Raw genomic sequence first — 14,047 nt, 5'->3', positions numbered from 1 at the left:
GTTCTCTTACTCAAAAAGCTTCTTAATAGGTTTTTTCTTCATATATATATATATATATATATACATCATTTGAGCTTTTTATGTACTTATTTAATCAAAGTGGTCCACTTGATCAATTAACCATAGCTAAAAAACTAAAATTTCTAAAAAAGTTTATTTCACTTTAATTAATCAAAGAGACTATTTGCCTCCTAACTTTGACATTTCTAGAATAAAATTAATCTAATCAAATTTACAGCCCTGGGAGCTTCTGGCATCAACGTAAATTTCCAAGCCAAAAAGAAAAGGGGGGAATTCCGAAATGTTTTAAAATTTGATTTCAAAATACCAAAAAAAACGTAAAAATATTACATAAGTATGCAGGTCAAGGGTCAAAAACTCCCCTGTCTCTGGTTAGCAAAATAAGCAAATCTCAAATCCTTCTCATGCCTACATAAAACAGTCGCAACACCCTTTGTGTTCTGCTTAATTTTTACTGTAATAATTTAATTTAAAATTTTATGATAAAATATAAAAAAAAGATTTAGCTTCATATAAAACAAAATTGACTTTTTAATTCATTTTTATAAAGTTTTGAATGGGAAATTTTTCATTTTAGCATGTGTTTAAACAGAAGAATTAAAGCGTAAAATGATTTAAATTTTACGCATAGTAACTTAATTAGATTATGCCCAATGTTGTTGCAGGCATGTCTTTTTTGTCATTGCTTATTTTTCTTACTTAACTCGATATAAATCTTAAACAACTTCTGCTGCGTCTATTCCTCCAGCATTTTCTATAACTTCAGCGTATTTAACTACACGCATAAGATCATTTGCTGCAAATTGTTTCAGTCATTAGGAATCGTTTGTGTTATTATTTTGTGGTCAAAATCTTTTTCCACTTTTGCCTTTTTTGAAACACTTTTTTTTATTTCAAAATTAAAAGTTTTCCTTTTGCAATGCTTTGCAAAAAAAAAATTTCTTTTTTCTGTGTGTGTTAAAAAATTTTAAGGTCCGCCGTCGCTGTTTCAGGTGTACAAACTTAACGTTATATTTTGTTTTTTATGCAAAAACTTATAAGACTTAAAAACTTGAAATGTTACTATTGTGTGTACAAAAGTGCACAGGGATTGCGATGAAATAAAAAAAATCAAGATTTAATTATTAGTTTAAAAATTATTTACTGTTGAACTTGTTGGAATAAATACCGCACGGCCCGCTCTACTGGCCACAGGAATGCAACTACAGAGTTTAAATTAGGCATGCTGAAAGGACCATATTGTTTTAGAAACTCAATTCAGCGGGGGTTTTTTTAAATTCCAATTCTTTAGAAAACTATTGTAATTTTAAATGAGTTTTTTTGTAATTTTTATCTCCCTTTTTTTGTTTTACTTTACTATTTGTTTTGCAGCTCAAAATCTATTAAAACAAAAAACTTTATATTACGACTGTCTGTAGAAAAATGTACAAAGAGTTAGATTAAATAAAAAAATGAGATTCAATAACTAGTTTGAGAATTATTAACTGCTAAACTTGAAGTTAAAAGAAATTTCTGGTAGATCTACTGCGTACTGAAATGCAACTACAGAGTTAAAATTTTGTCAGCTGAGTTATCATTTTGAATTTCCCACCACAACCAAAAAAGGACTTTCAGTCACGACAGATTTAACGCGCATTTTTCTGCTCATAGACTCCGTTTGTTTTGCCGGCTGCCGTGATCGAACTCACTATCACCAGATCTCCAATCAGCAGTGTGAGTGACACCTTAACTGACTGCGCCAATGGAGCGCAAAGAAGCGAATAAGGGGAAGAGCTTCCAAATACATTAAAAAAAACTAAAAATCAGTGAGTTTTAGTGTTTTACATAAACATTGCTCATACCCCTCCGACCCTTAACAAAATTAATCCTCCTCCCCTTCTTTGTTGCTTACGTAGTATTTGAACTGCTCCAAAAATATTTTTAATGAGTAAAAAAAATGGCAAATAATCAAGCTGTGGTTACCTGGAGCTTCACCACTTTCTTCGCTGCTGCTGCTGCTGCTGCTACTACTACTACTACCACTATCGCTGCCTTCATCTGCTACTTTGTTCTCATCACAATCAACAGGAACAAAAGCTGCATAAGGTGCGAATTGCTGGTATGGTTGATATGGTACAGGTGCGGGGTAGGCAAGAGCTCCACTTTGCGCTCCAGGGTAGGTCCAATAATATGTTCCCATTCCTGAAGACTGTTCTATTGCACATATTAGAACACCGAGAGCAAATAATACCGCCTAGAAAACAAAAGTATATTAATACCAATATAATTTTAATGCTGGAAATTTTGGAGAGTACTGGACCTTACTATCATCCAAACTTGCGTCAACCTTAATATGGTGTTAAGTTTAACCGTATTAATGGAAGGTTTCAATCATTGGACCTGCTCTTTCGTTGGGTAACTTCCATTATTTTCATAATTACTGACAACAGGTGATCGTTTTTTAGTGTTTAGTATACTTAATGAAGTTAGCATACTTACATTAAGGTGGAACTTTAATTTTAAAAAAATATTATCAAATTGGTTCCTGCGTTTTTATGGAAACTCCGCGACCCAATGTAGGCTACCGGTTCCCTTTATTAGGCTGATGGCTCATTTTCCTTCATTTTCATAATTACAATATTTATGCCTGCTGCGTAAAAAGAATTCCGGATCAAATTACGATAAAAAGAAATACCATAATTTTACAGCAATAGTTACCGTAAAATCACTACATCACTCTAATCAAATTAATATTACTGTAAAAATTGCGATACAATATTTTGCGGAAAGGTAATTTACCCGCACAAAACTATTAAATTACCAAATTTCACGCCAAAATCAATTGTTCGAAGTAAATGGTAATATTCTTGTACATAATTGCTAATACTAAATTACATGATACTATGGTTAATCTTGAACAGAAACAGGATTCAATCTAATAGGGTTGCAGAAAATTTTCACCCTATTATGATTCATCTTTGAGCCGATTTTTCTAAGTATTTATCATTTTATTAAGTTCGAGATGAAAATAAAAATTTATTTTAATTAGTCGCATTAGAAATTTCAAAAGTAGGAATCCAGGATTTCCTTTAAAAAGGAGGGGCATGTTAGAAAATAGTGCAAAGCACTTTTTGTACACTTCACACGATCGTATATTATTTTGAAGATTGTGTGTACGTGCTTAAACAAACCTCTTTATTTTGTAGTTAGAAAATTTTTGAGAACAGGATCAATCTGGCAACAAACTCAGATAATTTTTGAAAATTGCAATGAAATAATAATGCTAAATATAATGATTAAATAAAATATAGAGTAAATATAATATTTAAAGAAAATATAGAGTAAATAAAATAATTAAAGAAAATATAGAGTACATATAATAATTAAGAAAATATAGAGTAAATATAATACTTAAAGAAAATATAAAATGAATATAATAATTAACGAAAATATAGAGTAAATATAATAATTAAAGAAAATATAGAGTACATATAATAATAAAATGGAATACATAGTAGGTATAATAATACACTGTAAGTATAATAATAATATTGCAACAATATAACAGGTAAAGAGAAATGTCCAGTCATTTTTAGATGGGATTAATTTTTTTTTAAAGTAAGAAAAGTATTTTTAACTATTGAATAAGCAGAAACTAAATTTGCATTTAATCGATATTTTATATTTGAGTACGAATAATGTTGAAACATTTTTGTTTCAACTAATTATATGAAATTTTAATTATTTTAAAAATAAAATAAAAGCAATTTCTACTAACTTGTAGAATTAGGATATGAAACTAAAAAGACATTTCATCGATTATTAAATATTTACTAAAAGTTTGCTATTAAACATTATATTTTATTAAAAAATTTTACGCCATTTAAAAAAATGCATTAAATATAAAATAGGAATTTTAAATATTTATTTAAATGTCCTTAACAATTTCATCGAAACTTATTTTCCAACACAAAAGACAAAAGTAAAAGCTACCTGTTTCAGAAATTGGTTAAGCGGAAAGATTCGTGACATTTACTATTTACAGTAAACAGATTTGAAAATTCACTTTCCACTATAAATAACGTATATTTTTAAATTTATTCACAAAACGATATTAATTCAATCGTGAAAACAATGCATACTGGTTGAAAAATTTATGACCATCACAGTTTGCCTTTTAACCAGACAAGCAAAAAATTGAAACACTATCATGCTTGTACTTTCTGATACGCTGAATAGTAAAAGAAAAGTAAATTGAAAATCTTTTATTCACGTAGCTATATGTTTCCTTTTTAGAAAAGATCTTAACAAGAGCATTAAAAATTTAATAACTAAGATTAACCCTTAGTTCACGATACGTTGAATAGTAAAAGAAAATAATTTTAGAATCTTCTATTTGCTTCGTTTACGTGTTTTTCCGAAAAAACGTTCTAAGGAGAACATTCAAAATTTAATCTAACTAACTTTAACCACTAATCTTTGACATGTTGAGTAGTAAGAGAAAGTAAATTAAAAATCTTTAATTTACTTCATTTTCTGTATTCTTTTAAGAAAATATCTAAACAAGAACATTCAAAGCTTAATAACTTTGAGTGCTCTACTACCGCTAATTTTCATCACGTTAAATCCTTAAAGAAAATAAATATTTAAAATCTTTATTTACTTCTTTTTCTGCATTATTTAAGGAAAAGATCTTAACAAGAGCATTCAAAATATAACTAATATTAACCCCCCAAATCACGATACGTTGAAAAGTAAAAGAAAATAATTTTAGAATCTTTTATTTGCTTCGTTTATGTATTCTTCCAAGAAAACATCCTAAGGAGAGAATTCAAAATTTAATATAACTAACTTTAACCACTAAATTTTGACACGTTGAGTAGTAAGAGAAAATAAATTTAAAATAATAAATTAAGTCGTTAAATACAGTCTCAACGTAATATGCTCAAACGGCTCCCAATTTCTTTTGCGTGTATAAATTACACGACTGAATTCTATTAATTCACAATTAGTCTGTTCATAATTGCATTGCAGTTTATACAATTTTTAGAAATATTTATATTTTTGAACATGACAGTCTAAAGAACTCATTTTATTGACTTGAGTCATTTTTGTAAAAATGTGATGAAAAATTTGGAAATAATAAAAGAAAAATTGCAAGGACAAAACAGTCGGCACTCAGAAATTCATTACAATTTATTCACGAACTTTCTTTCATTTTATCTACTAATAAAAATAGCAATTGTAGAGAATAATGCTTAAACCTGCATAAATTGAACCTGAGCCTAATTCGTGACTCTGAAATTTACAATTGTTGATTCTAATTTCTACGTTAAAGAAAGAAAATCAGTTCATGTAAGTACCTTGAAAAGTTAACAAAATTGTCGGTATAATTTACTTATTTTATTTAAATATTGATAATTCGCAAAGTATTTTTCAAAAATCTATTTTATGAAGCGATAACATTCGTCAGTGCAAAATCTGGCCAAAAAGTTGACAAACTTGAAGTTCAAATAATTTTTTTTTAATTTATTGATCACGCATAATCTTATACCCTTCTGCTCTTTTTCCTACTGAAATTTTTATTTTATTTACCTTAAACCTCGTAGAACATATTTTTGAAAGCACTTGTGAGTTGCTTGTAAAAAGTTGTAGTATTTAATAATAGTTTTACAACGAATATAGTTTTAAGAATATATTTATAACATTTAAGTTTTAAATTCGAAAGAAGGTATGTATTTTTTGTTATTTCAGTATACTTTCAATTTAATTTAATATCACGCCTTCATTACAAATTAACAGAAATGCCAGTAAATTATGTACATTTTGTGGGATTGAATAGTTTTTTTCCGTGACGCAGTCACTTAAATGCTAATACCAAGAAATTTTTAAATTCAATAGTAACAAAATTATTTAAAATAGTTAGCAAGCAAAATTGGTAGTGAATAATTAACCAAGCATTTTTTCATTCATTCATCAATAACCAATTTGACTTACTTTAAATTTAACTCATCATTTTTATTCGTTTATTTTTGTCATTATTTGAATTATTTATTGCTTCATTTGCCTCATTTAGTTATTCATACATTCATGCATGCATTCCCTAACGACTAAACATGCCTAACATGTAATAATTTTTTCCCTACCTTTGTTTATGCTTCTAATTAATTAAGTGATTAACTTATTCATTAATTTATTTAAATGACGCAATAATTTATTTAAAATTATTTATTCACGAATTTTTAATCATTCACTCATCTATTTCATTTTATTCAAATTTACATTCATACATTTTCTCTGATCCATTTATTAATTGAATTCATTCATTTATTTATTAAGTTCATCCAAGAATTTAATTCATATTATCTCGCTACAACATTAAAATAATAGCTTAGTTCTTATCAAATAAGAGACTGAAATGAAAATATCATTCCAGAAACATACATTACGTACATTTAAAAAAGTTATCACTTGATATTATTAGTGGTATTGAGTCAAATCTTTGCTGCCGGAATTTTGCGAACATAACTTTGCGCGCGCAAATTCGAAAAATAATAATTAATCATTTTGTAAAATTATAATTAATTTAAGCATCAATATTAATTAGAAATTAATGTGTTACATTTATAATAACACATTGCACACATTAAATGTTATTACGGCAATTATAATTTAACAATTTCTTAGAAAAGGATTACTATTCAATTATAGTGAAGACAACACTTTGCTTGCTGTTCTGAAAAATTGTAACACCCAAAGCTTTTTTTTTTTTTGCTTTTTTAATAATTAATAGTCAAATTACTATGATATTCTTTCATTCATAGTCAACATAACGTTACAATAGTTTTAGAGTTTTGAAATTTTACCAATAAATTAGCAGCAAATAATTATTTGCGTTTGCAAACTGTAGCATCTTTTTCTAATTATAATATAACAATGAGACTTGTTCATCCTTACATCGATATCTGTATCATTAGAAAAAGTTTTAGAGATAATCACTATATGATAAAAAAAAAGATTTTTTAAAGAAACTATTACTATAATTAAAAGTTTTAAATACTAAAAGTCCACTACTATATCGCCATATTTTATGAATGCTAGATTTGAGTGCATTTCTCTGACAACGTTGTTTGTAGGTATGCTATCATAATCAAATTTACTAATAGGACGATAACCTGACCGCTAACAGCTTACCGAAAGTTTCTAGTTTTAACTATTATAGTTCTTACTACCATAAAATACAAAACTGAAAAGTAAATTTAACCAAATAAATGGTTTTTATGATATGGCCTTAGGTACTATGAAAAAGTACCAAATTTTACCATAATTACCAAATTTTATCACGCATTATAAAATTATATTTTATTGTAAATTTTACCAAAATCCTAACCAAATTACTTTGGTGAAAATTACTGAGCCTTTTGGTGTTCCCTTAGAGCCAGAAACACGGCCATACTTATTTTCACTATGTGCTTGAAAGTAACTCAATAGTACGACTTTTCTGTAACGTAAATGAAAAGTTTGTTTTAATTTTGATATCAATAAAAAGAAAAATTTTACGTTTCAAAAAATAAAATGAAAAATTTTTCTGATTCTTTTAGGAACGTTCTTCTCTACTTAGTTGAAAAGAAAATAATCACCTTCTATGAATTTTGATCTGATGATTGAATTTTCACAAAGTTGTTTTCACAATCACACATTCGTTACCAACAGTTCATTATTACGCACACTGAAATTCAAATATGCTGCCTGTAGGTAAAATTATGAAATCAGACACACGAGCATATTCTTTCTAAATGAACATTATTTTTTTTCACGTACTGCAAAGAACGAAGTTGGGGCAGAAATTTGGAAAACATCATTTCAATAGTTTAGTTAGGAGATCGATCGAATGTTTATGCTCTTTAAATTTTAATTTCATCCTTTAATTACGTTTTGCTATATCTTAGGAACTGTTCATACGAATCAAAAAGTATTCCATTGAGTTATAAAATACATTTGTCAAGCGATATTACAACTTCAAAAATTATTATTTTTAAAAAGTTATTAAACAATATTATAATTATGAAAAAATTATTATCAACTGCAAACAGTGATGTTCACCTTTTGACTTGAGTAACTCTTTATATTAACTACTTTATATAAAAATTATGCATAACTTCTTTTTATATGAAACAGTTATTGCCTAAAGTAAAACTACACGGAGAAAAAAGAAGTTTCAAAAAACTACCGTACTGTATAACAGTAGCGTTTCGAGTATAAAAAAAAAATTTAAATAAGTAAATAAAATAAAAACATAATTCTGGTTAATAAAACCAAAATATATGAAATTTAAACCATTCATTTGGTAATTTTTCAACTGATATGGTAATGGCTTATCGGAAATTCTGGTTTTAAAAATTATAGTTCTTATTACCACACATTTAGTGAAAAATGCAAATCAGAAAAGTAACTTTTCGTTTCTGTAAAAATTACGGAGCTTTTTGTCGTTCCCATGGAGACAGAAACACGGTAAATTTTGTCATATTTTAGTATTTTTAGCCATATTTTTTTTCTCGATGTACTTTTTCCCTTATACATCAAGGATTTTATTTTCTTTCTAGTTTGATGATGATGATGACACGCATCCCTCTGATCTAAATCAGATCAAATCCATGGGCTCGTTCTCCTTTAATCCTTAGGACCACAGGAAATATGAGGGCTTTAAGCTTCCAGTGGACAATCGAGCTAAAGTAATCTGATCTCATCTGCAACCTTTAAAACTATTTGAAGCACCAGGACTCCCACTAAGATACCAATGTGATGGTGGTTGTTTTCAAGAGGTTTTTTATGGAAGTCTTACTTATCTGGTACAATTCAAGGTACGTCAGTGGTTCAGCGTTAGCCTGAATCATGGAATTGTCATATTTGGCTGGCCCATCAACAACATCCTTATGTTTTAAATTCACATGGGACAGAATCTATTGCAGGTGAAGCACAGAAGAACCAAACAGAGTCATGAATTTCTCTATAATTTTAATTTCCTTTTGGTTCCTAACAAGTTTCCAATTTTGAAAATATTATATTGCACTTCCGTTGTCAGAGAGAATCCAGATTTCTTCCGTCAAATGATCCGTCCAGATTTCTTCCGTCCGGAAGTGCCGTGTCAATGGTGATTAATTCAGATTTCTAGTTTAAATATGCGTAACAAAAGCATAAAATCGCTGTGCAAACGAAACTTGTAGGGAAGAATTTTAAAGTTATAACTTTAAAATGCATATAAAGTTCATAATAAAACTAGTCGCAACAATGGTTCATACATTAAAGATTTATTCAAATTTTACTTCGTAAAAGTTGAAGCAAGTTATATAATTCCAACAGCGTATTTGTTGAAATATACAGTTTAACCAAGATAACATTTTGAACAAGTTTTAAAAATGTTAATAAAAAAGAAGTAAAAATAAAATAAAAACTTATCATTTTTATTACTGAAGGGCATGAATAGACATTTTGCATTCTTAGTCACTTTTTTACTCAAGATAATAAATATTAAAAGGGGAAGTGAAATAAAAAACGGAGCATTTAATAAGCCATATAGCATAAAACATCACAATTATAAACTGAAATGCCCCTAAGAAAATCATAATATGAAAAATATTCTGAAAATATAATTTTGGTCATTTCAAAAACATTTTGATAATTTTTGCAGAAAAGTTAATTTTATTACGCTTTGAAAATTTAATAATAAAGTTTCAGGGATTATTTGGAGAGAAAAAATTTCTAGTTTTCGTAACATTTAAAGCTTTTCTGAAATATAATTTCCACATTTTTTTTCTGTTTAAAAGTAACTCATATAAAAATAATTATTTATGTTTCATACTATTGTTTAAATTAACACATAGAAAGAGCATATCCATTGTGTAATTTTGATGTAGTTTAAAACAAATGGATTAAAAATCGGAACAGATTGCTATATGAGGGATAAAAATTGCATCAATATACAAAAAAAAATAGTAAAAAGACACATAAGATAATATAATTAGTAACTTAATTTCATAAATAGCACTGGGTAATAAGCATATTTAAAATCTAATCTTTGAACCTTAAAGCATGCATAAATTAAAAAAGATAATCATTGCACCAAAAGTTAAATTTTCTAAATACAATGCCTACTTTACTTTCTGTGTTATTTAAACTTACAAAATTATAAAATAAAATATATTTTCTTATCATGAATATAACCAGTTGTATAATACAATGAAAAAATATTATGCATTATTAGGACAAAAATATCTAACTTATAAGTTATTGCTTATCAAGATGATTTCCTTATTCAATATTTTACATACAGTATAAAAAGTTGGTACCTAACTCACTTTGAACTCAGTATACAAACATAATAAGTCGAATAACAGTAACTTTAGTTCATTATTTGAAACTTACGATGCAAGTTATTTATTTTTCAAGATGAAAGCAAAATGAATAAGGATTAAATTATAACTAGTTAATTTCAAAATATACGTGAAACTTTTTGTCAAAACAGATTGTTATTAAGTTTTCTTTGAAGTTGAATTTATGTGTTGACACAATTTTTATACTTATTTGCAATTTTTCTTTCCTAATTTTATTTATTTAGAGCTTTTTCAATTTATATTAAAGTAACATTACTGTAGTGGAGGAGAATTCATATAAGTATTAAACTACAATTCATTATACCTAGATATTAATTCAATTTTCTATTCAAATTGTTAATCAATTTATTTATTTATTTTTTAGATCTACGCCCGGTTAAATTAAACTTAATTTATGATTCATTGTTTAAATTTCTTTTTATTTTAATACTCTAAGATTAAGTTCTCATGAAATTTGAGCTATTGTTGTCTTTTTTGAAATAGTCCAAAATTTCCCCTGAGCAAAATGTGAGACAATCACTTACCAATTTCCCCATGATTATTTTCTACCAAACTAAAACCTTTCTGATCAGTGTACTGATAACTTAAGCCATCCAATATAGCTTTTATAGGTGTATAAATATATAACCACCTCCCCTAAACTTCAGACCATATTTTTATACCCATATGACAGCAGTTGAGAATTATTTTGACCTGCTTCACGGTGTTTTATTGCACTTTCTCGCGTAAAAAAGAGAACTGTCTTATTAAAGTATTGTTTTCGGTACGAAACCTATCTTTCGGGCGACCTTGATGCCACCTATGTCTTAGAAACTTCAACATATTGTCACGAATGCCAGTAGAACAGTCGGATTACACAAGGTTATCAATTTATTTTCGAAGATTCTTGTTCGGATGTCAAAGTGAATAATCTGCCGCTTCGTTGATCATCACATTCAAATTTGGAAAGCAAAAGATTTGTAGTAAATTATTTTACTACATGGTTGATGCAGATTTCTACCTTCAAGGCTAGGAAAAAAATGATTTAGATCTACACTATTTAACTTTATATGGATGGCAGCACTAACAGCTAATCAAAATGTACAATTTACGATCTTGACTTACATAACGCGTTAATTTATGTATAAAAAAAATGCTATCAGTCAGAAAAGAGCAATTTTACGCTCCTTTTGAATTAGGGATTAGGAAACAAATTGATGTGACTGACCTTAACAAATGTAAATATTGTGTATACAAAATTCTAATTTGTAAATACTTTGTCTACTTTGAAACAGAAGGTTAAATTACATTGAATTTGAATTTATTTAGAAGGCAAATCGTATCGGTTTTTATAAGTGATTTTAATAATCAAAATTTTTTTCTCACATAAAATAGATATTTTTACCTAATTAGTTTCAGAAAAATATAAAAAATATGTTATATCATTTTTAGTGTTTTTGCATCATATGGCATTCGTTCTTTTATTAAAAGGTATACCACGTGATCAATTTATTGATCTTACTCTAAAGGACAAATTCGAATTTTCGCTCAAAAATTGTGACTTTAGTTTGATTTCGGAACGCAAAGGATTTGTAGAAAGTTATTATGCAATAAGGTTGACGATTTAAATTTCTTTCTTCAAAGCTAGAAAAGAATGTCTGGAAATCGGTTAAGACTTACACTATTTAACTTTATGTATACAGCAGCATCAACCGATGATCAAAATGAAAGGTCAATTAAGTTTGGGAACACATTGGCGTGAGTGACGTTGACAATGCAAACATTGTTGTACTAAACAAAACATCTCTTAAAAATTCTGTTATACTGAAACTTTATAGTCCCGTAAAATAATGGTCCAGTTAAAAATTGAAATTGGCTGAAGAATGGCAATCATTTCAGATGATAACTAGTATACTGTTTGAAATTTCTCGGAAAAAAATTGTTAGATAATAGTTTATTTAATTCTTAATTTACCATATTCAAATTTAGCAGTAAAATAACCATAGATAAGAATGGTAATCAAACTGCTAACTGTTTGAAAACCATTCGTTAACTACTTTAACCTAATTCGATAATTTTATCGAACCAACTTAGCCCAGCCTAATGAATCCACTTAGTTCCTTGAAACTGCGTACATATTATAGCTGAGAGGGTCAATCTGTTAGTCTTAAAACCGACAGATCTGAGGTTCGAGTCCCAACGTTGACACCACAATATTTCCTACATTCCCTTCAACAATCTGTGTTCTGTACTCTCCAATGCCCATTACCTAACGAAAAGCCTATCTCCTATGTCCAGTTAGATCTCGTTTTCATGGTTTTGAAACCATGGGTAACCATTTCCAAATGATTAACCATGTAGTGTATAGAATATAGTAACCGTATAGTTTTGTATTCATGGTTTTATAACCATGCTAGTTGTAAACATTTTCAAAACCGTAAAGGTAAACTTTACGGTTAATAGGATGGACAGACTGCTGCCGATTATTTTACCATAATTTTAGAATAAAAATTCTAACAGTGTAGTGCAAAATTCGAGACTGCTGCTTATGAAAAGATTGTCGAATTAATCTGTTTAATGTTTCATTGTGATGGAAATAATATAACACTAAACAGAACAATTCTGTCAAAGAACATAAAACTGAAAATAAGAAGACATCAAATCAGTATTCAAATGATATTTTGAAAATTGTGACTACAAATATTCATGCTTTAGAAAAAATTAATTCACAAAAATTAATTATTTAATTAACATTTATATAACAATTGATTATACTGTAATTTTATTTCATTTTTAAATGAACACCGATTTGTAAGAAATCAACAAATCCAGTAATCTACACTAAAACTATTATCTCTCTTCTAAAAATGCATTTCTTCGACCATATTACATTTTTATCCTCCCTCACTTTCTCTTGAAAATTTCCGAATTAATTATTACGACTTTTCGATAAGACAATATCAAAGATGTTGAATCAAACTGCTGTATAAAATACCGACACTTTGGGTTGGGTGCATTATCCGTAAGAGACAATTGTAGCATAAAAACCATTTATAACGTAAAATATTATACCGTAATTTTTACAGTAATGTTCATTTAATTAAAATGAATTTTTAGTGATTACTGTAAAAGTCACGATACGTCAGATTTTTGTTCCATAACATGTTACAGTAAAATTAAATTTTATAGTAGAAAATACCAGAACCCTGAGTGCCGGTACTTTTTGCTGTTATTTGATCCGGAATTTTTTACAGTGTATAAAATAAGTGCTAATAGCGTAGTATCTCCAAACATTCTAATCTCATTTTCATATCTATTTTCTTTTATTTTGTTGCCTGATTTGATATTTAACATAAAACAATTGTTTTACGTTTTAAATTTTATTTTGCTGCTGCATGGTTAAATGCATTATTTTAATAAAATTAGAAATTGCATGTAACAAGACATAATCAGTAAGATTAAATAAATCTCGTTAAAATTGATGGACATCCATTTTGAATTATTTACTCCAGAAATTCATATCCCTCTGCTGTTGTTGTTGTTAATTTACGTCGCACTAGAGCTACACAATGGGCTATTGGCGACGGTCTGGGAAACATCCCTGAGGATGATCCGAAGACATGCCATCACAATTTTGATCCTCTGCAGAGGGGATGGCACCCCCGCTTCGGTAGCCC

At 28.1% G+C, this 14,047-nt stretch overlaps 1 protein-coding gene and 1 long non-coding RNA gene across 2 annotated transcripts in view; one reads left to right on the top strand and one right to left on the bottom strand.

The window, feature by feature from the left end:
• The window catches only part of LOC139425723 (uncharacterized), a 22,379-nt gene extending 14,702 nt beyond the window's left edge, over nucleotides 1-7,677 (top strand). The window contains exon 3 of the long non-coding RNA XR_011636884.1: nucleotides 7,602-7,677. This is a non-coding gene — a long non-coding RNA (uncharacterized lncRNA). The remainder of the gene's footprint in view (nucleotides 1-7,601) is intronic.
• Nucleotides 1-11,109, bottom strand: part of LOC107449197 (uncharacterized) — a 21,908-nt gene extending 10,799 nt beyond the window's left edge. The window contains exons 1-2 of the mRNA XM_016064670.3: nucleotides 10,916-11,109; nucleotides 1,984-2,254 (exon numbers count right to left, since the gene is read on the bottom strand). Of these exons, the coding sequence (XP_015920156.1) occupies nucleotides 1,984-2,254; nucleotides 10,916-10,927 (283 nt within the window). The 5' untranslated portion in view covers nucleotides 10,928-11,109. The remainder of the gene's footprint in view (nucleotides 1-1,983; nucleotides 2,255-10,915) is intronic.
• Between the last annotated feature and the right edge of the window lie 2,938 nt (nucleotides 11,110-14,047).

Source organism: Parasteatoda tepidariorum, chromosome 6 (assembly GCF_043381705.1).
Source record: "Parasteatoda tepidariorum isolate YZ-2023 chromosome 6, CAS_Ptep_4.0, whole genome shotgun sequence".
NCBI classification, from domain to species: Eukaryota; Metazoa; Arthropoda; class Arachnida; order Araneae; family Theridiidae; genus Parasteatoda; species Parasteatoda tepidariorum.
Note: the sequence above shows the minus strand (reverse complement) of the source record. Positions and strands in the feature narration are given on the sequence as shown.